Here is a 24,547-nt window from a genome sequence, read left to right as displayed (position 1 = left end):
TGGGTACAAACACGTAAAACACTACACTGCTCTGATGAAACAGACAAAAATCAAATATTGAATAAATTAGGTCAATATAATATCAGCACCCAGCAGTTAATTATTTGTTAGCTGACTGCCAGTATACATATACATACATACTCAGATCCTTTAAATAAGTAAAAGTGTCAATATGAATCAAGTTGAGTCAAAATAGGTCTACTCCATGACAAATAAAGGCGTTGGATTAAGAATCACTCCTAAGTCAAAGTACTGAAGGATTCTCTGCTTAAGTTACTTTAAGTATTACAAGAATTTAACTTGTCATTCTGCAGAAAATCTGCATTATTATGGGACATGATAAAATGATTAAAACTGATGTAAAACTTAGTAAATGCTTCTATCTCCAGCAGACTGGACTGCTGTAACGCTCTGCTGTCTGGTGTGTCTAAGAAAGCTGTTGGTCAGTTCCAGCTCATACAGATCGCAGCAGCACGTGTTCTGATGAAAACCAGACACAGAGCCCACGTTACTCCAGTCTTAAAATCTTCACACTGGTTACCTGTTTGTCACAGAACTCACTTTAAAATTCTTTTATTGGTTTTTAAATCACTGAATGGCCTTGTCCTGTCCTATCTGTCCGACGTGGTTGGGACATGTGGCTGGGTTAGGGCTGTTTTAATCTTACTTTATATCATTTTATGTTATTCTTACTTTCCTTGTTTTTATTGTTTTAACACACACATTAGTGCAATTTGTTTTTCTGGTCAGCACTTTGTGAGGCATTTTATGAATTGCGTTATATAATTAAAGTTTTTTATCAGTATTTTTCTATTTTTTACAACCTTGACCTGTGCTTTAACAATATTTTGAGTGATTATCCACAAAGATCTGTCTTTTTTTTTTTTTTTTTTTTTGGGTCATTTTTCATGTGTTTTGGTTTCCTGACAGTTTTATACTTTCCTAAATTGACAAAGTGGTATGTCAGAGTTTGTGATGAAGAGGAGAAGATTAAACAGTGCTAAGCAAGGCCAAAAATCAACACAGAGAAAGTCAGCAATAATGAACGTTCTCTTTCTGACTCTTCCTTAGCATAACTTATAGAGGCATTTTCTGATCATGTTATGAATAAGCATGCCCTATTAACAGAGGGTGTACATGAGATTTCCAGGGTTCATTATGGTCAGTATCATCCACAGCTCTTTCTGCTGAGCTGCCACATCTCTCCAAGCTCTCTTCACTGCTTTTCTCTCATTTCATTGGTGTTCCTGTGCTGAGAGGCCACTATAGCTCTGTGACAATGACGCCACTGTGTTATTAAGCTTTGTGTTGTACTATATTCATCTGCCCCCTTCATCTCCCTCTTCATCTGACCCTGTTCCCTCTCACTCACAGCCTTCTGCCTCTCTGGCAGCTTCTTGCTATATAGACCCTCTTTCTTCCCCAAGCCCTCCTCTCTCTCTCTCTCTCTCTCTTTCTCTCTGTTCTTCCCCTGTCTCTCTCCAGTTCTATCTTTTATTCAATGAGCCATGACTCAATTCACATTTGTCTGTTGTTTGCATGGACGCCTACAGAGTTCCTCTCAGACTGCAGTGAGGGCAGAGCCGTGCAGGGCAGCTGGAAACTCTGCACTGTATGAATGTAGGCTGGACTGATGTTCTCAAGTTAACCTCAAAATGTACACAGCATGTTCATGAGAATAAAAATAAAGACACAACACAGAAATGACTGCGTGATTTACGTTTTAATGGAGTTATTTTGTTTCATGATACTTCAAAGATTCAAACTTTACGCATGATCCATAAAAGTGGGCTTTTTTCTGATTATTTTTTTATTTATTTATCTATTTTTTTGGCCATCTTAGTCTTTATTGAATAGAACAGCTATATTGAGGAGGAGGTCACCCAAAAGGGGAGCCCAGGCTGGAACTGAACCCAGGCCACTGCTGAGGACTCAGCCTGTGTATATGAAGCACACACTCTGAGTGAGCTACCAGGACATCCCATAAAAACATCCCTTATATCAAAAGAATCAAGAATCAAGTACACCACCCTGAAAGGGGTGCATTGATATATGTTACAGTTAGTGTGTCTGTCTTAAATCTGACTGAAAAAAATGAATTTGTAGACAAATTCCTCCTTCTTGCTGTGAGAATTCCACATATACCACAGCTGCTGTGTTGAAGTGAAAACAAATGTATAAACCGGTTATTTCATTAGGTACTAAACAAATAAATGGCTCATTTTAGTTGTGTAGTGTCCAAAGTTTACCATTTATTTAAAGTTTGATGACACACAAGCCATAAAAAAATATTTAATTTAAAGTGTTAATTAAAATGTAAGTATTGCAAATACTTACATTTGTAGTGTTGCTAATAAAAAAATGTGTTATCAAGAATATTTGATATTTGTGCTGTTAGAATAAATTACCTGAAAGCCAGTGCATGTTCATCTACACGTGTGTGTGCTTATGCACTCTACATATTGAAAAAGAGTTCAGCCTTTACCAGCTCTATATGGAAAGTGTCCTGAGACAACTTCTGTTGTGATTTGGCGCTTTACAAATAAAATTGAATTGAATTGAATTGAATTGAATCTTTGGTAACAGTTAGTTGACAAGGCTTAAACTATCTGATATAGTTTAATTGCTATTAAATTCACCTTTAATGTAGCTACAATCAACATCCAATGAGGAAAATTAATCAATAATACTGTGATGTATCATGGTTCATCTCCTCATTGAATTTGATCTGGACAGGAAGTATAAACTGTGTGCACTGAGCTCCATCTAGTGGTATGATATGGACCTAATATTGTTCATGTCTTGGTCTCCATTTGGGATCAACCACTTCAGCCTCCAAAGGGGATGCATGGCTCTTACCAACTGAGACATTGCCATAGCCACCAATTACATGCAGCAGTACTTACCTTAAATTACCAACAAACTAAATTGGGGACAAATGCTGCTCCACTCAAACATCCAGCAAAACTCCACAAAAGCAACCAGAATCTTACCCACAATGCTAAATATCAAAGGCACTTTCATCTATAATTCTAACAAGCGCCTGAGCTCAGTAAAGCATTCACAAACCATAAGGGTCATAAACCAGACATACCGACATACCAATCAAAAATTCTTCATTTGTCACACTCAGGCTGCACTTATTGTTTCCAAAGGAGATTGTTTCCAAGACAAGCACCCATTTTGTCACAATCTGGCTCATGGCTGAGCGAAGACAGGGAGGATTTTGTACTTTTTTACACATATGTACAGTTACTCTTGAACTATATTAAGCAACAAAGGCATCACAGTGCACTATAGGAGGTCACTGCAGACTTTTCGCAGGCTTCTGATTATAGGAAAGCAGTATTTGTGTGGACAGAATCTTTTTGTACAACAGAGAATGAAACCCTGTTTTAAGACATACCTGTATATGTGTAGACTAAGGTTGAGGTAAAGTGGAGCTGATGGCAGTAAAAGTACACTTTGAGCCTGTACAAACAATAAGAAGCGTAACTAATGTTACATATCAGGCCTTTATCATTATCCATTCTAACACTAGATACTGACAGTAGAACCTCACAGTAAAAATGAGACACAATGCTATGATTTCATTAGTTTAGTATCATCCACCTCCCAGCCAGAATGGACTTTAAAACACATAAAATAGCAATTAAAGTCACATTACATTAAATCTATAACAAATTGTACTTTTTGAACCAATTCCACATAAACAGTCCATAAAACACACACATTATTGACTCACAAACTTCTTAAACCCACATGTACATGTGTTGTTTTTATTGGGGAAAAGCTTAAGTTTCATTTTTCAACACTGCACCAGTTTACAAACTGAAGAATATTGTGCAAAGTACTGTAAGCAAAGAAATACCTCCATCCGCATTTCATTGTAGACATGGAAAATGTTAAAAATGAATGCCAATTAAACTAGAACAGGTCAATTACACTTAATCCACTAAATTGTTTAAACTGGCCTGTTTTATTTCCAGTATATCACCTTCAGTATAATACAGAACACTGTTTCTAAAACTACATCAGGACATAAATGCATCATGGGCATGTCAGCGCTTACTTTTCAGGGCCGCTATCTCAAGATCACCATTTCAGTCAGTTATTTATAGTCAGATTTAAATTAAATCAAATAATCATCATAAAATAGTTACATCAGGACAACTGTCTTGAAAATACATATGACACCACAAAATCAGAATTTATAATTTTGAAACAATTAGGCAAGTCATTCATCATGAGGAAACAGTCTGCTCTGTTAAGATAAATCTGATTTAAACAAAGAATTTTCCAGACTAAGTATTGGAATCATCAGGAAGTGGTAGCGATAGCATCAATTGCACCATGAAAAAACATCTGGATCACGTCTAAACTACAAAATGCTTCCAGCACAGTTCAGCGGAGACAAACCGATGTGTGGATATACTGATAGAAAATACAACTGATATTTTACAAAAGAAGCAAAAACAAAAAAAACATTCAGACAAATAATTACAATCACAAAATGAAAAGAAGCCTCAGCAACTGTGTCCTAACACATGAATCATGTAATGCTTAAGGGAGGACAAAATGGACATAAGCAAAGCAGCAGAGGCTAGTGTGGGTCACATTCCAAAAAGACTGAATTCTACACTTTCCATAATGTAGGAGCATCTTCTCATCAGAACATCTCTGTCTGGAAGATGCCCTCATTTTAAAATCCAAACTCTGTTATTTGTAGTCTCCAAGCTGGGAATTTGCCTTCATTCCTAAGGATGAAACCTGGATGGAACCACTTAGATACACTCTGTAATTACCAGCAAAGCAGGGCCTGAAAACAAAAGTCTCATGATTCACATATAGATCAATGAATTTTGCACTGCACTACCAAGAGAAGGCAGGAAGTGCAACAATAGTGCAATTCTGTCCAGTGAGAGTTCCTTGTTGACTGTTAAACTAGCAGCAGCAAGTGGCCACAAGTCCACTTCCTAACCTCTCTGCACATCTCGGCTCATTCATTCTTCCTCAGAGCCTGCACAGTGACCGATAGCGGCAACACAGACTCAATGGAAAAGTAACTAAACAATCGCAATTAATTTTCTCAGAGCAAGGACAATATCAAAATACAGGTGATTATACTGATACAGAAAACGTACTGCAAAACAGCCATAAGTTACATCAAGATTACTGAGAGGAAACTGTATACCAACAATGGCAAACATCATTTTTCACAAAGAATGAATCAATCAGTGTATTTATTCACTGCATTATGATCACATCCAATGACATTTATAGACAACTCAGAGCAGACTGTGCAAAACGATTCTTTTCAAGCCTTTTATACATGTATGCATGTTTGAAAACAGCCATAACCTGGCAAAAGGTTGAATAGCACAAAGAGTTTAAAGTGTCGGCAGCAAAGAAAGGAAACACTTTTTGAGCAGTGCAAAGGCAAGAAAAATGCAAATGGCACATAACTTCACAAACAGCAAAAAACATGAAAAACTCATCACCCATTGGTTCATTTTAAGAGAGCAATTATTGATAACAGTGTATTGTTAACAAATAAGCATCAGCACTATACCATACTCTCCTGTGCAGGAGCTTTCTTAGCAGCATATTATTTTGTTTAAAGCAGGGGTGGCTTGTTTCTAACTTCATACTTGTATTTTCCCATGTTGTTAAGTTTTGGAACCAGCACATGCTTAGTTAAAGGAAGCCCTGTCCCAAAAAATGACATTTATACATCACAGTGAACAGGACAATCAGGCACAGCGGGCCCCTAAAGCAAGAGCCTCTGCTGAAGTGATTCTCACATGCGTTTCTCATTCAGGCGTCCAGTGGCTCAGGTCAAAGTAGGGATGTCCTGATCATGTTTTTCTGATACCAGTCCTTTAATACAGAGTACCTGCTGAGTCAGAGTCTGCTCTGACTTCTTATTTTTATCACGTTCATTTTTTTTTTCTCCTAATACAGATGCACAGTGCATACTTGTGCAGTTGTAGAATGAGGAATGAGTTGTAATGCAGGACTCTGGATAGATGGAGGTTTTAGTCAATTAGTCAAAAAGAAAAAAACTCCTGCCTCATGCTTCAAGTCACTGTTGACTTTTTGAAAATCCTTATTATTAAAGCAAGACTACAAGCGTTCCTAGATGTTTAACTAAGTGCTGTGTGTTGCCTAAACAGACCCAGAGAAACAATCGTCATGCTTTCTTCACTATGAGAAGACGTTAAGATATACGCTGCCACTAGTGGACATTTTGAAATTGTGTTCGGTATTACCTTGGAACTTTTCAGATGCTCTCATTGATCAACTTTCATTATTTTGTTGATTTAAAAAAAACATATCCAGATCACATTACTTTACAGTTTATCCAAAACATATTTGCTGTTTTAAACTAGAAAATGTGAAAATGTCATTTCAATGAGGCACGGTCACCTGGGAATATATTAGATATCTTTACCTTTGAAATCTCTTCTTATTAGTCGCCTTCTCTGGATGACATAATTCCAAATTACACAACACAAGTGTGGATATGTTTCGTCCATTTTGAAATAGCTGGTAATGCTTATGAATGTTTGATGAATTATGCTGATTCAATTCCTCAGTTTAAAGCCCAGTGTGGTTCTACAGGAAACTCCCACCCAGACTGAAGGGGGTGAACTTCTGGGCCTGCTGAGCTCCAATCTCAGCCACGTACAGGGCCCCTGTCTTCAGGTCCAGGTCTACCAGGTGGGGCTTCACTTCATCAGCCAGCTGGATCACACTGACCACTCTGCACTGGCCAATCAAACCCACTGGTGGGGCATCCAGCAGCGAAATCTGGTTGGTGTTGAGCTGGACAACAACAAAGTACTTCTTGTCTGGGGTCAGGCGGACGGAGTAAGGCGCGTCCTCGGTGAAGCAGCTCCCCCAAGTCCCCAGCCAGTCCCCGGTGACAGAGTTAAAGACCTGGATCCTCTTATTCCCTCTGTCAGCAACCCACACCCTCTGGTCGTTGTCCACAGTCACGCTGTGGGGGATGTAGAACTGAGCCATGCCTTGTCCTTTCTCTCCGTGCATCCACAACAGCTCCTTCTCTTTGGACAGTTTAATGAGGCGGTTGTTCATTCCACCATCACCATCCACGATGTACATCTCTCCAGAGTCATGGATGAAGATCTCAGCTGGCTGGTCGAACTGTAGAGGGTTAAACCCAGATCCCGCCTTCCCTGGTGTACCAAGCACCTGACAAATACAAGAAATATTCTAAAGTTAGGCTGCATTTGTCTTGTCTGTTTTTACATATCACATTAAATGCTTAAATGATAAATCCAAGATAGTGGAACCTGAACCAAGGATGACTAGAATCAAATCAAATCCTGGGTAAAACTTTCACCTGCAAGAGCTTCCCAGATGGGGAGTACTGTTTGATGCAGTGGCCATACTGGCCCTTCCCCACATCTGTGATCCACACTGTGGGGTTTGACGAGGCAGCGTCTGCTAGAAATATCCCATGAGGCATCTCCAGGGTGGTTGTGTTCCAGGACATGAGAAAATCTCCATCTGTCGTGAACACCAGCACCTTGGGCACATTGTCACCTAAGAGCAAACACACCAGGAAGCACATTATATCTCAAATAACATATATATATATAAATGTATAAATATATAAATAAATAAACAATATTATTCTGGAAATTATGGGTTGTAAACATACCAAGAGGCAGTTGTTTGACAACCATTTAATGGTTTATAGTGGGCACATCTCTGCTTCAATTAGTTAAGTCAACTTTAAAGCTCAAACAACTCATTATCAATGTATGATTCACAAACAGCTATACTGGATGCAGACTTGGAACTTTTAGTGACGTGGAAAGTTAAATGAAACATGAGGTATCTAACATTTTCGAATCTGGATACACACTCACACATCATCATTGAATTCACTGAAGACATAACTGGATGAACTGAGATCACTTTACCTCTCTGTGCCACATACACCACACCAGCGTACTGGTTTACGGCCACTCCGAACACCTCCCCGGTGAACAGCTCGGAGTACTTGGGCCAGCTCAGGTCCAGTTTGTACAGGGGTCTGCCCAGCAGCTGGTAGTCATGTCTGAGGCCGTGGCTGCCGGGCTGCTGGGTGCTGAGGGTGCCGTACAGCACCATCATAAGCAGAACTAATGAGGCCATACTAGACGCTATCAAACACGTATGGCTTCTCTTTTTCACCAACATCAGTGGTCTTGGTGCCCTCGCTGCTGACTCGTGTTACGTTTAGTTCCCTGGTTCCCTGACGTTCGCTCTAGATGTGCAAAATATTTTTAACACCGCTTGACACGGTACTGTCTAAAGTAATCTATTATTAGCTACACAGGCGAACCGTAAATTTGATGCCTGTTAAGGTGCTCTAAATAAAAAAACAGGTAATTTCTAAGCATTTAAGACCCACTGATCACACTCACAATTCACTTCCTCTCTACTCCTAAACGAAAACAAAACAGCGTGACAAGCGAGACAGAATAACACGTAGCATTTCCGTTCGAAGGGTCGCAATAAAAGCATAACTGAAAACCCGAGCTCGTGGCTAATACTCTACTGGTCAGGTTACAGGGCCAGCAAAAGGTTAGGCTCAACGTGTGAATAAATACTAAAGACATGTAGCTTTGGTCGGGCAAATCGTTTGCGTACGTGCTCGTATTTTACATTGACTGTTGCGACAACTTCCACACATTATTATTTAAGGCTTTTAACTTCAGGACAAACCTTTCCGGTAACTTGACGCGGAAAAACGTTCGACCAAAGCGTAGTGGAGCACGCCTGTGACGTCATGACGCGTTGACGCAACACTGGTTGTGGAGGAGACTGTTTCCCCGACAGTAGTTTAGTTACAATTATTTTTTTCAACATTTTTTATCGCAGTGCGAATGACAGTCCGAGAGGGACACAGACACCTTCCGTATAGTATAAGCCATCGAAGAATTGACTCCATGGAAGTTGTAGATAGCCCGCTCAATCTCGTAAGTTTCAGTCTTGATGTTGCAATAACAGGCTAACGTTAGTGTAGCTAGGAGATTGCATAGGTAAGCTACATTAGCTACCTCCCATAGTAAGTTAGCAGCTAACCGCTCTGTTGTTCGCCTTGTTCGTGTTACTGTCTGATAGCTAGGACGTACTATAACGTTACACGATACATTTTGGTTTTGTCTTCGACAATGCACAAGACGTTTGACGTTGGAAGATACTACTGTCAGGTTGTTATGACTATATATTGTTAAGAGTTCATGTTATCAGCGAGAGACGAATGTGTTACTTGTTAACTTGTTTACAAGGCCACTTCATAATAACGTACTGTTAGCAGCCTGTCTTAAAAATGCCATATTGCTACACTTCCCCAAACTCATTTACACAGGATACCAATGAAACAAAATGCTCGCGAGTTAAGTATTATTTAATCTCTAAAATGTCTCGTTGTTGTCAGTTAACGACTGTCAGTGAGATTTCAATTTGCCTGATTTGATTTAACGTAACAGAAATTTTGTAATCAGCATTATAATTAAAGAAGACAGCACTATGGGGTTAGCATTTAGAAGTATCAGATACAGCCTATATACAGAGTTGAGTGTAATAAATGAAAGGAAAAACCAACATAAAGTGGATCAGTTAGGGGTTTCTTCACTATGATCCTCCAGAACAGCTTCAATGTTCCTCCTATTAGATTGTCCTCGTGTGGAACTCTACTGGAGGGATGAGCACGTTTCTCTCAAAAGGTATTTAGTGGTATGTTGGTGGTAGATAGCCTCAGTTTGTGTCTCTCATGTAGTGTTGGGACATTCAAGTAACAACTGAGCGTCAGTTTTTTGTTGTTGTCTTTTCTCCCAGAAGAAGAAATCCCTGCCAATCACACTTGGACTGCTTTGAAGGTATTTCCTGATTCCTCAGACTTCTAACCATCTGGATAAACAAATCATTCTGCACAGTGCACTATAAAAAAAACTTTTGTAACTCTTTTCCCTAATCCAAACAGTAATGCTATCTGGAAATTATACATTTTATTGTCAGCTCTGTAGGATAGTTTCAAATAAAATAGTGTATTTTTATTTTTCTGTGACAGTAGAGATGCAAACAGGGAATGTAAAGGTAGAGAGGGAGGTATGACATGCAACAAACATTCCCTGCCCAAATTCAATCAGGGACGTTGTTATGTGGTATGCCTCTCAACCACTTGTGCACCAAGACGTCACAAAATATGTGTTTTTATCCAAATGGTTAGCATTCTTTGAGGAAATACCTTTGAAAAACATGGTGACTGCGAAGGCCATAGCATATGATACACATCCTTTCATTCGCATTACACACTGAGTGAGCCCACATGCCCTGTGGGTGAGTGTTACGGGTAGATAAGTCTGTGTACGCAGCCAGGACTCACTTTTGCTCCAAAAGGCTGTCCAGCATATAATACATATTCTTCAACCTTGTTGCAACATCTTGCTGGAGCCTTTTTGGTGGCATTCTGAACTGTGCTTGCACAGTCTGTAGACGCAAATAGGCAAGCAGAAAATGCTTAAAGTGGCCCACAATTTTCCTGCCTGTTGCTATAACATCCAATATACTGCACTGACTCGGCACTCCCTTGTTGACCACTAAATGAATAGTGTGGGCCATGCATGGTACGCTTTTCAGATGGCTGTCCTCCATGGCCTTTGCTCTGTTCCTCCATTGTCTTGGAACACCTCATGCACTTTTGATTTAACAATTTTCCAAGTTTCAGACATATTGGCATACACCTCAGCGATGGCTGCAGCTGTATGTGAGCCCTTAAACTGTTGCACATGAAGCAAAATCTTTTGCAGCTTGAAATTTATGTCAATCCATTGCGCTGTTAGACACAGCGTGCTGGTGGGGCTGACTTGTGAGCTCCAAATGTCTGTAGTAAAACTAAGGGTTGAAATATCTGTAGCCAGGAGCTTATGGATGTGAGTTTGAGCACTGGGGCACTGTGTAATGGGGTCAATATGCACGATTAGCGTACGAAATCCAATGTCCTCCACAACAGACAATGTGTGATCATCCAAAGGGATGAATTCCATTATTTTTCAGTTGTACTTTTTGCTTTGGTACAGTCACTACCAAGGCAACAGATGGAGTCGATGTGCAGGGGGAATTGTCATCTTGTTGTGTTGCCTCGCTATGTTTGGCATGTTGTTCTGGGTGTCGTGCCTTCAAGTGGTGAATTAAACTCAAAGTGCTGAAGATTTTTGCTGATGTACCACCTCTAGAAAGTTCAGCTGAACAGCTTTTCTTGGGTCTTGGTCAGAAACTGTGAAATACTGCCATACTGCTGATGTTGACACCGCTAGGCTGCAGTCTGGTCAGGACAGGGCTTTTTTGTTTTGTTTTGCTAGTCACGGCTACTTATGTGAGTTTGGAGGGTTCTATGGCCCTCTTGTGCTGAATATTGAAAGTGCACCTCATATTTATTTAAAAGCTATTATCTCTCTTTGTATTATCTTTGTTTTAGTGACTCCATTTGCATATGAAGAAGCCAAAATGTAGAGGAAAGTATTTCAAAATATCCGTATACATGTAGACAAGACCTAATTCTGTCTTTTCTACCCACTTCCTCCTTATTCTAGACACTCCACCCCTTTTGAAACAATTCTGCCACCTACTGACTGCAGTCCATGTATGTTTTTGACTTACCTTTATCCAATTCTTGTCCTACCCTTCTCTTTTCCCTTCATGTATCTGCCTCTTTTCAGGCTCATCAGCAATGCAGGAAGGCAGATCGTTTGCTTGTGGCTGGAAAGTATGAAGAGGCCATCTCATGTCATGGAAAAGCAGCAGGTAAGTCTGGGACTCATATAGTATGGTCAGCAACATTTCTTACATAATTATTCTTTTAGAGTAAATTTTACACATACTCATATCAAGGTTTTCATTGTTTTGTTCTTGAAGTTGAACAATGAGTAAATGAGTCACCTGACCTCAATCCATCTGAGCATGTATTTGACTCTCTGTGAGTGGTAACTTTGCTACCAAATAGTAAATATGATGACTGCATTAAAGTTACTGTCCCCCACAGTTGGGGACTATGTCCTCAAATGAAAGCTTAGAGACAGCACCATAACCTCACCATCATTATTTCATTTCCAATCCAATGCTGGAGTATAGGATTAATATAACAACCTAAGTGGCGTATCTCATGGAATTAATGCAAACTGCAACAGTATTCATTGTGTGAGTTGTTAAGTATGTATTGAGAGCCTTTGTTGGTTGCCTGTGTTTTCAAACAAAAACTTGCAGCCTCTATTTGCATCGATAATGGAGGCTTGTGGACTCACACGGACAGGCAAAGGTTGACCTCTGTCGTGTTGCTCAGCTGTCTGTCTTTGTCTCTCTTGCAGATCTTTTGACAGATGCAATGAAGACAACAGAGTGTGAACAGGTGAGACACCTACTGTGTGTGTGTGTGTGTGTGTGTGTGTGTGTGTGTGTGTGTGTGTGTGTGTGTGTGTGTGTGCGCACTCGCGTGTGTGTGCATGTTTATACACATAGGATAAGGAACAGGTCAACAGAAGAGTACAGTTACGTAATAAAAATAAAGTATAATACTTAAGTACAATTTTGAGGCACTTGCCCTTTAATTGAGTCTTTCAGTGCTGTACCATTGTATGAGTGTGGGTGAGTTGGTAAATTCAGACTTGTGTTGCAAAAGTGGTTTGAGTGGTTGTCGGACTAGAAAAGCACAATGTACCATTTACTGAATTCTGGTGAAAGTAAGGACTCAGTTCTTGTCCTTCTAGATCTAAGTGCAGCATTTGATTGATCATGATATCTTAATCAATCACCTTGAACAGTTGGTTGGTCTTTCTGACTGAGTTAAACTGGTTCAAAACAAACATCAAAGGGAGAAAGTTTATCTCAGTCTTGAAGCTCATGTGTTAAACATGATACATGACATCTGTTTTGGGGTTGCTCAAGGCAGCTGCCTCGGTCCATTACTGTTCTCTCTATACATGCTGCATAGTCATTAGAGAACACAATGTGTGTTTCCATAGTTACCTGGGTCACACACAACTGTACCTCTCTGCTGAACCAAATGATGCTGCAGCTATAGACTCCATTACAAACTGTCTCTTGGCAATAAATACATGGATGAGCAGTGATTTCTTAAAATTAAATGAGGACAAAACTGAAATCATACTACTCTTAAAACAAAACAAGAAATGCTGTTGAATAATCTGGGGATATTAACTCCCTGGATTAAATCTGAGGTTACGAGTCTTAGTGTTGTCCAAGATTCAGATCGAAGGGTCGAGTCCACATCAACAAGGTGACGAAAACTTTATTTTTCCACATTAGAAACATGGCTAAAACATGACCATTTATACATCAAAAAGATGGTGAAAAACTGATTCATAACTTTATTTCAAGCCGCCTTGATTACTGTAACACACTATTTACTGCCCTCCCCCCAAAAATACACTCAGGGAATTCAACTCATTCAAAACTCTGCAGCTCGGCTGTTAACCAGAACCAAGAGGAGAGAAAACGTTAGTTCAGTTTTAGCTGCTCTGCTCTGGCTTCCTGTAACATTTCAAATTGATTTTAAGGTCCTCCTCCTTGTTTGTAACGATTAACAGGCAAGGACCAAGATACACTGTTAACTCCCTTGGTCACTATTTGCCTTCAAGAACACTTCAATCGTCTGCTGCCAGTCTATTACAGGTTTCCAGCAACATTATCATTATTATTATTAAATTTATTTATCACTGCTTTATAGACAAGGCTGCATACTGCAGCCAGTCAGTTTTTGTCTTGTATCAGTTTGATATGTCAGTGTTACTGTTCATATTGCGAGTGCTGTGGCTGGTTTTGATACTCTGTGTTCTTAGGCTCGTCTGTCCTTGGAGCTACAGAGGGACAGTCATATCAAACAGCAGAGACTGATCCAAGAGCGCTGGAAGAGAGAGGCTCGTCGTGAGGCAACAAAGGCCCGACCTGGACCGGTGCATCCGTCCGGCAGCCCAGCGCTTCTTACCCAAACCCAGTCCACAGGCCAGTTGCAGCTCCATGGTACCACAGGCCTCTCAGCTGCAGAGTGTGGAGGAATCAGGGAGAGAGAGTACGACACCTTGCTCTATCAGCTTCAAACACGGCAGAGTGGAGGCTGCCAGCCTTTGACTCCACCGTGCCCTGGGTCTAAGACCACCAAAGATGACAAAACTCGCTTGGAGGAACAACAGACCACCATTGAGGACCTGCGGCGCCTGGTCGACCACCTGATGAACGAAAACCAGAGATTGGTGGCTGACAACGAGCGGCTTCAATCAGAAAACACCCGGCTGCGCTCCGAGGCGGCTGAGGCCGCAGACTTTGTTGAGCGTTCGGAGCTCTGGGTTCTCCCTCAAGCGGGTGGCGCCATGGGAACAGCGGGTGGGCAGGAAAGGAAAAGCACAGGGAAGGGGAAGGAGATTGCAATCCCTCAGCTGCCTCCGCTGGAGATGCCAGCTCAGGAAGATCTGTGTCTGGATGACCTGCCTCCTCTGGAGCTGCCAGAGGACATCCAGAATGAACTACAGGAGCTACTGGACAGGGATAAACTGTGACAAGAGACATGTCTCTCTCTCTCTGTCTCTCTGTCTGTCTCTCTGTCTGTCTGTCTGTCTGTCTGTCTGTCTCTCTCTCTCTCTCTCTCTCTCTCTCTCTCTCTCTCTCTCTCTCACACACACATAGACACACACACAGACACACACACACAGAGGCATCGGGGTTCAGCCAATATGGCGTTTGAGCGTGGATGCCAAAATGTTTGACATCTTAAACCCACAGGCTCTGTCTGATCAGACCTCTGCACAAGTAAGTGGACAGAGCTATCAAGGATATTCCATGAGAATAATTCAGGTGCAGCAGAATGATCAGGAAGATGTCAGTCAATCTAGAGTTCTAATCTGGAAGATTAAGCGATAACACCAACATCAGTAGTACAATGCAGTCCAAGTCAAAGGTAAAGGAATCGTTCACCCACAGATCATGCCTGCTGGGACCTCAGTGAGGTTGTATGTCAGTATGTCGTACAGTGAGCTCTGTATCAGCCTTCAACATGTCCATTCTTGGCCTTAAAAAGTGCAGTTTGGCAAAATAATTCTTAAGTCAAGGTCCACTTACTAGCTTTTTCCACATCTCACCATCTTTCTATTATCATATCACTGAATACTCATGTTTGGGTCATTTGATAACAGTCATGCTCTGTGCACGGCAACTGAGGAGCAAAGACTATGAGATGCAGTGGATGTAGAGTCTGGACATAGCTGTTAAGTCTAAATAACTTATGCAGCATAATTTCACTGTTCTGAAGCAAAATGATGAGGATGCTTTTTATCCATACATAAATTATTTACATAATATTTTATATTTTTTCTAGAATTGTCAGTACAATAGCCAATATATTATGTTAAAAGCTGCTTGAAATATTGTGTTAAGCAGTATGACTGTGGGGCAGCCAGCCAATGGCTGTAGAGATTGATTAGTGTAAAATGTTAATTATTTAATAAATATTCAATTAGCAACAATATTACATTGTTTTATTATTATGTTTGTTTTCCAATTTATGTTATTACAAACGTCAATGTGAGTGTCTATTATATTTTTTTACATACTGCAACAGAACCTGGAAATTGAGTTTTCTGTGGCTTTTTATAGGAAAGAAGGAGGAAACGTGCACTCTTTGCCAGAAAGATCATGAATGAAAAACTGAACTTGCCTTTTTCTGTCTTACACTTCCTTTGTTTAGAATAACTTGACATGATTAATGTCTAGTTTTCAATTAATGTTCTTCTAGGAAGATAATAGGAGATAATAATGTAATCATAGTCTTTTTATCAAAATAGTTATGTTTCAGAACACTGAATATGCTGCTCCAGTACAAGGTCCCAGCAGCCTCAGATGTTACAGGGAATGTTGAAATGAAGCTGTACCAATACTCTCACTCGATGCTACACTGACATCCAAACTCCACGCTGTTTCATCTCACATGAGTGGGTAATGGCTACATGTAGAGTCTGTGGATGAACTGTTCCTACACAGCATCATTGAAAGTGCTCAGCACCACCTGTTAACAGTGTCAGAGGTCTCGGTCTAATCCTACCACTCACACACATGTAAGATCAGGATCATGTGCAGTGTGATTCAGACACAGACAAGCATATTGCTGTTGTTGAGGACAAACTACATTTTTTATTTTATTTCCCTTTAGCATACTTGAATTAAAGGTTCCAGTGATCATTTGTGTTTTTATGAGCAGGTCTTTGACATGGCATGGCTGCCAGTGAGAGAGTAAGCATGCTTTGTGATTTTCTTGCAGATTGGTTTTTGTGCAACAACAGCAATATACACACACACTGATGGCATGAACTAAAAGTCGAGGTTAGTGTGGATGAAGGCTGAAGCACACGCAGGTGATAGAGTCTTGCAGACACATTCAGTCACTGCTTGTTCACACTGCGAGCAACTAGGTGGAAGAGTCAATGTTTTTTCAAATGCTGACAGAGGTCGAGGTTTGCAGCAGGAACGGGACGTGTGCTGTTTAGATGCTCTGAGATGAAAAGAGCATACCTGTGTTTTTGCCCATTTTAGCCTTTTTACCTCAAATGTGAGAAATTTCTGCGTCTCTTCTATGTAATTTTAAAGGGAATAATTGTGTTTTCTGAACTGTAACAAGTAATTTGAAGACATCCTCTTGATGACTTATCAAACGTGCTAAGTTAACTTTCAAACCCTCTGATAATGAATGAAAAAAGGCTACCTGGAAGCCTAGCCAGGAGAAACATTCACATTCTGAAGCACTGTTAGATGTTGAAGCTGGTCAGCAGGTATTAAGTTAAATGGAATAAAACATGCAAAAAAACAAAACAAAACATGTGGTTCTTTTAAAGCTGCACTAATCAATTTCTGCTTGCTCGGGCTGACAAACTCCAAAACAAGTTGATAGAGACAGCCTGCACACAGTGTAGAGTTGTAAATGTGTTGTGGCAAACTTGGACTGTTGGACTGTTCACACATCCAGCAGACACAGAGCGACATGAACGCTCATTTTGGGCCGTGTTTTTTTTTTTTATTTGTGCCACTATATTCATCAGCTAGTCTCTCACCTTGTCTGTCCGTTGTTTGATGCTGGGCAGGTAGTGAGTAGGTAGTTTATTAGACCTTGTTTACTGAAAACAGATCCCAGCAGTTAGGCCTGCTGAGAGCGTATAGAGGGATCATACAGGAAATGTGCTGTAAAACCAAAACAATGAACTAAAAGAGGCTAAGCAGCTCGGCAGGCCTGCAGCGCTACTTAGCCTCTTTTAGTTGGTAATACTTATGTGTGGGTTCATCCCTGTGAGCCTCACACGTCACATTAGGTAGACATTTGATTTGGTGATAACATAAAGAAAGCCTTCATTAATGCAGCTTTAACTGAACTGAGCAAGCCTTAAATCTGTAGCAGTCACAACTGTGAAACTCTGAATGGATGTAATCAATGACATGTCCAGTGAAGACATGATTGGCTGTTGACAGCTGTTGCTTGCAGTCTGAATGCTTGTGGCATGTGCATGCAGACATTATCACATACTTTGAGGCATTTGTACAAACTCATGGACTCACACTTTGAACTATGTATTTCCTTACTGGAACAATAATAGGATGCAGAAATGGCTGCAAACCGGACATTGTGCTGCGTTCACGACCTATGCAAAACATGATAGATCCACATTTTCAAAAATACTCAAATAGTGTTTATTCAGCTTTCTGCTGTTGAATACTAAGATACACATTTCTTCATAAGGGTTAACATTGACATGTGGACAACTGTAGACAATGTTTTCTTTTTGAATAAAGCTAATTGAGTAAATGATTTTCATCATTTATCACTCCTGGACACTGGCAGGACATAATGTCTTGCTGCATGTTTATTGTATTTTATTTTATTTTATTTTATTTTTGTATCATCGACATGATAGTGTTTGATTTGCTGTGGAATATTTAACATACTTAATCAAAGTGTGTTAAAGGTGAAAAGGTAAATGAGGAGCAACTGATCTCTACAGAAATCTACATTCACGGATTCTTGAATTTAGATTCGTGAATAACTGCCAGGTTGGTTTGATTATCATTGTCATAGGACGTGAATGCAGCATTGCTATGGAGACAGACACACTTCATACAGCTAAAGGGGGTCACTTCTTTCTTGTAATTGATGGTCAGAATACAAAACAAAACCTTAAACTGCCGGCAGGCCGGCTGGCTAGCATTAATCAAAGTAGCCGAAACTTCAAGAACCCTCCAAACTCTGTACCTTCTCGACAAACCCAACCCGTGCCTTGGACAACTTTCTGTACTGAGGTGGCCGTCACATCTTTGGATTTTCAGATTGAAAGACACACTAGTCTTTTGACTAACTGTCAGACAGGATAGTTAATCAAACTGTCGATCAGAGACAATGACTGAAAGCACCTGTTCCAAAGCCATCTCAGCTGTTCATCGTGACTCCTAACAAAATCCCACATCTGTATCTGTTTCACATTCATTTGTCAGAAAAGGTGCAGTATCACATGGCGTCTTACCATGTGCCCACCATAGCCTGCTGTAACCACACTGTGCCAAGTCATGACCATGCCTTTCCACTGTGGCCTCACAGTAGGGGATAACCATTATTACCGATGCCTTGTGATCCTGTTTGGTAGCAGAGCTAACAAAGGCCAACCTGTGACCATATTCGCTATAAGAACAAAGCTTTTTCCTGCTCTAAACTGATAAACTCAACACCTCGCCATGTTGGTGAGCTCAAAAGCTCTTCCAAAGATGCGCAGATGTCAACCTCCAAATTTAGTGAATGCTCTACTGCTGTATCAGAGCTGCATTAACATCCCACTGATGAAAACTACAATTTCCTGGAGAACCACTGGGAGGTGTTCATTGTAAAGCAGCTAAAGGAAATGCAATGTCTTTGGCAAGGAAATTAACTGTGCTATTGTTCATTAAACTGCTTATACAAGCACATATGGACACATTCAGCACTATATGCACAGCGGATCAGTTTTCAATAGTGCAGAAAGGAATAGTGCAGACAAATTCACCCGCAGTGAGCTGCTGCCCCCTGTTCACATATACAAACTAAAACGATAGAGGTGCGACAGTCAATGAGAATGGAGATTCCAGTCAACCCAAAAGCGGTAAAGATAACAAGCTCTTACTCGGTACATTGTTCTTGATGACCAGCCATTATCTGTTGTAGATAATACAGGATTTCATTGTCTTCTCATTGTACTGGAGCCAAGGTACAAGATACCTAGCCGTCACCACATCACAGAAAGCGTATTACCAAACAGTCTCACCGAGTAGAAGCACGCTCTGGGAATATTTGGGTTGGAATATGAGCTCCCCGACAATCTCACCACTCACCAGTGGACACTTCTGGAAAAGACTGTTCTCCCTGTGTTTGAGGAGTTAAACTGAAAAGTGAACTCTTCTGATGCTTTGGCAGCAGTGTCCATGTTTCACAGACTTTTGACCAAAGAAACAGACAAGGACCATGGCATCAAAACAAAGGGAACTTAGCTACAGCTGCCAAGAGACAATTGCAACTGATTCAATTGGGAAACAGAAGTACTGCCAAAAGAATGTGTCAGGCCAATCATTGCAGTCAAGTGTTTCCCAGCTCAATGTGATATTTTGATGGGACACCAGAAAAACGACGGTGCTGTGCATGAACACACGTCATTCAGGAAATGAATCATTGTGTGTCAGCATCGTGGCAACAGAAGAAATGAACTGTCCAAATCAGAGCTGAGTATGTCAATTCCATGCTTTACAGATTTTGCATTGCACACCGGTAACACTGTCAGACTTACAATGGCTGTTTAAAAGCTTGGCACCAACAGTACCCATAATGCAACTCAACACCTGTTTGTTCATTGTCTCAGGTTATGCCAGCAGCAGCTAATGTAGCCTGCCTACAGGTCCTTCTTTTGTAACTTCACACCAGATTCTTCATTTTCATCTGAGCTACAAAAGGCTTTATCCAACTTTCTCACATATGCAGTAACCTGGAGACACTAAATGTAAAATCTGTGGTATTCCCTTTAACACCACACTCCAGCAAGCTTCAGGCCCATGAGAGACAATAGACTGCCTGGTGCTTTGAGTCCGTATGAGTGCACTGGACAGTAGATGGTTCCTATGGTTTGTGCAAATGCTACCAACACATGATAAACACTGTCCATCACCTTGCTGTGCTGTTTCATGGAAAAGCATTTGTGCCTTGCCAGCATGGCTTGAATGATCATGGTTGGTCACGGCTTAGCTCAGTGTGAATATCCCCACCCCTATTGAAAAACTGAAAAAAGGTAACAGTCTGCAGACTCAACCACTGTCACATCAAAAATGTCACTTGTGGTATCATCACACGTCTCAACTGGAATTCAGACCATGATATATGTGAGCTCAGATGGCTTTAGAACTGCAGACAGTGACGTTCTGTGACGTTCTCCCTCCATATACCCAGTCCTGTTCTCTTTCTCTCTCCAGATGAAAACATTTGATGACTTTAAAGTTGCGTGTTCTTATGATATGTGATATTATGTGATTTGGAGTAATTACTTGGAAGACTGATGTGTTTTTGTTCTATCACCTGAAAAATAGCAGTTGTGGGAGTTGTGTTTTATGTGTCACTGAACATATTTGTTGTATGAGTGTGAGAGTTTATGGCTGATATGGCCACTGAAGGCCAGTTCAGGTATCTTTACCTACTTAACCAACAGTTATTAATGTTTCGTCTCGTAGTTATTTGATGCTGGTTCCCATTGGAATTCTAAAAGAATAATAAAATAATTTGATGGCCCAAAAATTGAAACCCAATATTGTCTAAATACAAGCAGCCATACATGAATTTTGCATATGTGTAACAGTCTAAAGGTTTTGGTTCAGATTTGGTGCTATGGACACACTTAACTTGCCTCTAACAAAGTATGGAGGTTCCATACCCAGCACTACTACTGTCTAATGAATCTGATTCAAATTTCTATTTCAATTAGTTCCAGGAGTTTCCCTATAGACCACCAGTGTGTTGCTCAGTTCCTCAATTAGACAAACAGGATGGCATCTCTCATATCAGCAGACTAATTGACAGAAAATGTTGGCCTTGCATCAGTTTAATCCTCGTACACTCTTGCACTGTCAGTATCCTTGTCCTGGTTTCCCCTTCCTCTTCTCCTTTGCTCCCGTCTTCCCACCAGTCTGTAAAGGGAGCAGAATTTTTTTTTTTCCTTTTATTTTGTTAATTTGAAAGAAAACACACATTAAATATATTTGCTTGTTTTTACAATACCAATGCATTATATTGTTTGTAGTTAGTCTGCAAAGATAACTACTGTAGCTTTGGCCTCATAAAGGAAGAAGCTGAGCTATATGGTGTCTCACTTTCTCATTGGTGTGTCACCTGTTGTCAAGTGCCGGAAATAATGATCACGCACATCATCTGTGGTGGATGGGTAGATGATGAATTCACTTTTTTCCAGTTGAATGCAACATCTTATAGCTTATAACATCCTTTGGAACTCCCTCAAATGATTTTCTCTCACTAATTAAACTGCTTGGAAGTCCATGGTTAGCTTGGCTGGAGTCCACTGTTGAGTGATTTAATGAGGTGAAGAAGACTGCTTTCAGTAATGACAGGAACAAGTTGAACAAATTTCCTTTTGCGTTCCCATGTGAGGTTGGTTCATCTGTGTTGTGTCCAGATAATGCTAGTTAATGGGAATCTGTTGCTTGCTGTTTTCTGCTACTTGTCTGGGTCATGGTTGTGGTGGCAGCAGGTCGGATATCTTTCTCTCTGACCACATCCTTCAGCTCTTCCTAGAGGGTCTCATGGGGTTCTGTGCTCGATGGGATGTCTGATCAGTTCAGTGTGTTCTGGGTCCAGGGTTCTCTGCCCAGTTGAGCATATTTGTACCTATGTTTTCATTCTTTCAGTCACTACTTAAAGCTCATGACCAACCAGAAATGAGGTTTGGAACATTGATCGATTGTTAAATCAGATTCAGACTCAACTCCCCTTTCACTACAGTAGTTTGGCACAGCTGTTTGGTGGATTGTACTGTTCACAGCTGGAAACAGGCTGACATGGAGGGATGTGTTCGGAGAATCCAACTGTTACTGCAGGTTGGACTGTGTGTGCTATTCCTGCCCACTCTCACGCCAGTTCGGTTGGCAACCAACCACCAAACCATTTGTAATGTAAGTGTGCAGGGGTTTCCTCTTCACTGCAGCTGCACAGATCCATGCACTTTTTTTCTGTCCTAACCATATGGTGACCTTAGCACTCTGTGATTGAGTTATTTCGGTCTTCCTGTGAGAATGTTTGGAGGAAAGACAGTATGTTGTGTTTTTGTTTTTCAGCCGGGTAAATCTTCAAGTGAATGTTTGCGATCTTATTCATGTCAACTGTCTGTCAGCAATAATGAACTGTTTGCCTGGGCCCAAACAAATGTGTAAAGGAACAATTTAGCATTTGTGGACATGCATTTATTTGCTTTTTTGTTGAGAGTGGGAGAAGATTGATACCTCTCATGTACTTGTATGTATGTATCTATGGAGCTGGAGTTAGGAGGGGGTTAGCCTAGTTTAGCATAAAGACTGAAGGGAGCAGCAAAAACAAAGCAGCATGTAACTTTCCATTAAACCACAACATTTCTGTTGGTGTACATATTTGACAAATGAGCTTCTTGTTAATTTCTGGTAGGTGTATTTTTTAAGTTTGGACAGAGTCAAGCTAATTGTGTGCCCCTGCTCTCAATCTTTTTGGCTCCTGTGGTATACTAAAGAAAAAACATGAGTGATATTGGTCTTCTCATTGCACTCTTGGTAAAGGAGCAAAAAGCAAATTTCCCAAAATGTGGAAATCTGTGTTCTGCTGTTTTTCTTTGCTCTGCTAGTCCTGGCAGTCTCTGGAAAAACGTTGTTTTACTGAAACAATGTTAAGGTTTTTCCCCTGTGATTAGCACAGGGACCGCCATGTGACCCAGTCTCAGAGGAGAGCGTTGGAGTCACACATGGCGATCCTAAACCATGACAAAGTGGATAAGGATGCTGTTTTTAGACTCAATTCTGCTTAAGTTCTTTTGATGTACTCTAACATGTTTTAAGTTAACTTTCTGTTCTTCATTAACAGTGGCATTGCCAGTCTGTCAGTCTGTCCAATCCAACACTTTGGTTTCGACATGGTCATGAAATTAACAGTGGATATCCATGGTCTCTAGAGGCTGGATTCTTATGTGAGTAACCTTTCCCAAGTACCCCCTCAGCACAAACTTTACATTTTAGACCGACAAGAATAGCAATATTTTTTATTATGTTGCTCATCTTTTTGCCCCCTCACCTCCTCATGCCCTGTGTGCAGTGTTTCATATTCATTTGGGAAGCGTCACACAAGCTGTATAGTATCAGCTGAATTAAAAAAAGGTTTTAAAATTAGATATTGACAAATGCCATCTTTAAGACAAGGCCTAATGTTCAGCCACCTTATCATGTCAGTTGATACTGTGCTGTAAAAAAGCCTGTAACCACAAACCCAACACAGTGAAGCTAGGGCAGCCTACACTAGCTGCCAGCATTAAGGTGTCCATAACAACAAAGAGGAAGTTTTCCGGCTCTGCTCAAAAGCTCTGCCCTCTCAGTGATGCCACAGGTGTGAGACTCTTCTGTTCTCAGGGTGACGTCTCACTCGCTTTGGGCGAATGAAATGACCCGTGCCAGTTTCAAACTCACCTGTGTGTTCATGAGGGAGGGAACCAGACCTGTCTTGTTATGTTTCGTATAATATCTTTTATTTAATGTTCAAATACATAGTATGATTCATAGATTTTGTATGTTACGTGAGTGTGCTGTTGAAATCAAAACATGCTGTTGAATCTCGTATGAATAAAGACGAATCTATTATTCTCTGATGATGGTGCATGGATGATCATAACTAATAAAAACTAATTTATTTGGAGTGTGTGTGGTATTTCTCTGCATGTGTCAGTTTCCCTGCATCAAGCCTTCACTCAAAAACATTTTTATGTGACAGATTTTTGTCACACTCGAATCATTAAAAATTACGAAACAGACTGAAACAATATTAAGGTGACGCCACTCTATAAAGCCTAAATACTTTATCATAGAGACACACTGCTGCCTGTAGTATTCCTATGTCAATGATGATATGAATTCCTTTCAACCCACAAAACGCAGACATGCACACATACACTCATACACACTAACATCACATTAACACAGCACACAACAGCAAAGATAACCTTGCTCATGAAATTCCATTAACTGGCCTCTATCTACTGTACTTACTACCGTACTACATTCATTGCATTTACCGGTCTGGTCTGTCTTATGTTGTTATGTCAGTGTTTTGTCTTTTTGTTTTAATAATAATGATATTGCCTTTGCACTTTCTCTGCTACAAGGAGGTGGAGACAGGCAGATTAACAAGGAGGATGCATTTTGGTCATTTTACATACAAGAGGGATGGTGT

At 40.5% G+C, this 24,547-nt stretch overlaps 2 protein-coding genes across 2 annotated transcripts; one reads left to right on the top strand and one right to left on the bottom strand.

Moving 5' to 3' along the window:
• Window positions 1-3,763: 3,763 nt before the first annotated feature.
• LOC143339355 (NHL repeat-containing protein 3-like) lies at window positions 3,764-8,483 on the bottom strand. Its single transcript, XM_076760534.1, has 3 exons — window positions 7,956-8,483; window positions 7,370-7,572; window positions 3,764-7,218 (listed from the first exon to the last, which is right to left on the bottom strand). Exons 1-3 carry the CDS (start codon window positions 8,212-8,214, stop codon window positions 6,619-6,621), a joined length of 1,062 nt encoding a protein of 353 aa, XP_076616649.1. The 5' UTR covers window positions 8,215-8,483; the 3' UTR covers window positions 3,764-6,618.
• Window positions 8,484-8,808: 325 nt separating this feature from the next.
• nrbf2b (nuclear receptor binding factor 2b) lies at window positions 8,809-24,013 on the top strand. The gene is made up of 4 exons (XM_076760049.1): window positions 8,809-8,996; window positions 11,739-11,823; window positions 12,384-12,424; window positions 13,875-24,013. The coding sequence occupies exons 1-4, from the start codon at window positions 8,904-8,906 to the stop codon at window positions 14,586-14,588; spliced, it is 933 nt and encodes a 310-aa protein (XP_076616164.1). The 5' UTR covers window positions 8,809-8,903; the 3' UTR covers window positions 14,589-24,013.
• The last annotated feature ends 534 nt before the right edge of the window (window positions 24,014-24,547 follow it).

This window comes from Chaetodon auriga, chromosome 20 (assembly GCF_051107435.1).
Source record: "Chaetodon auriga isolate fChaAug3 chromosome 20, fChaAug3.hap1, whole genome shotgun sequence".
In the NCBI taxonomy this organism is placed as follows: Eukaryota; Metazoa; Chordata; class Actinopteri; order Chaetodontiformes; family Chaetodontidae; genus Chaetodon; species Chaetodon auriga.
The sequence above is the reverse complement of the archived record's forward strand: the minus strand, read 5'-3'. Positions and strand labels throughout refer to the sequence as shown.

Bases quoted from the DNA above. Each gene is read 5' to 3' on its own strand.
- LOC143339355 (XM_076760534.1), bottom strand. From the start codon at position 8,214: ATGTTGGTGAAAAAGAGAAGCCATACGTGTTTGATAGCGTCTAGTATG. The intron at 7,573-7,955 runs GTAAAGTGATCT...GTTTGCTCTTAG, and splicing joins GGTGTATGTGGCACAGAGAG to GTGACAATGTGCCCAAGGTG. The intron at 7,219-7,369 runs GTGAAAGTTTTA...TGTATTTGTCAG, and splicing joins CATCTGGGAAGCTCTTGCAG to GTGCTTGGTACACCAGGGAA.
- nrbf2b (XM_076760049.1), top strand. From the start codon at position 8,904: ATGACAGTCCGAGAGGGACACAGACACCTTCCGTATAGTATAAGCCAT. The intron at 11,824-12,383 runs GTAAGTCTGGGA...TCTCTCTTGCAG, and splicing joins ATGTCATGGAAAAGCAGCAG to ATCTTTTGACAGATGCAATG. The intron at 12,425-13,874 runs GTGAGACACCTA...CTGTGTTCTTAG, and splicing joins AGACAACAGAGTGTGAACAG to GCTCGTCTGTCCTTGGAGCT.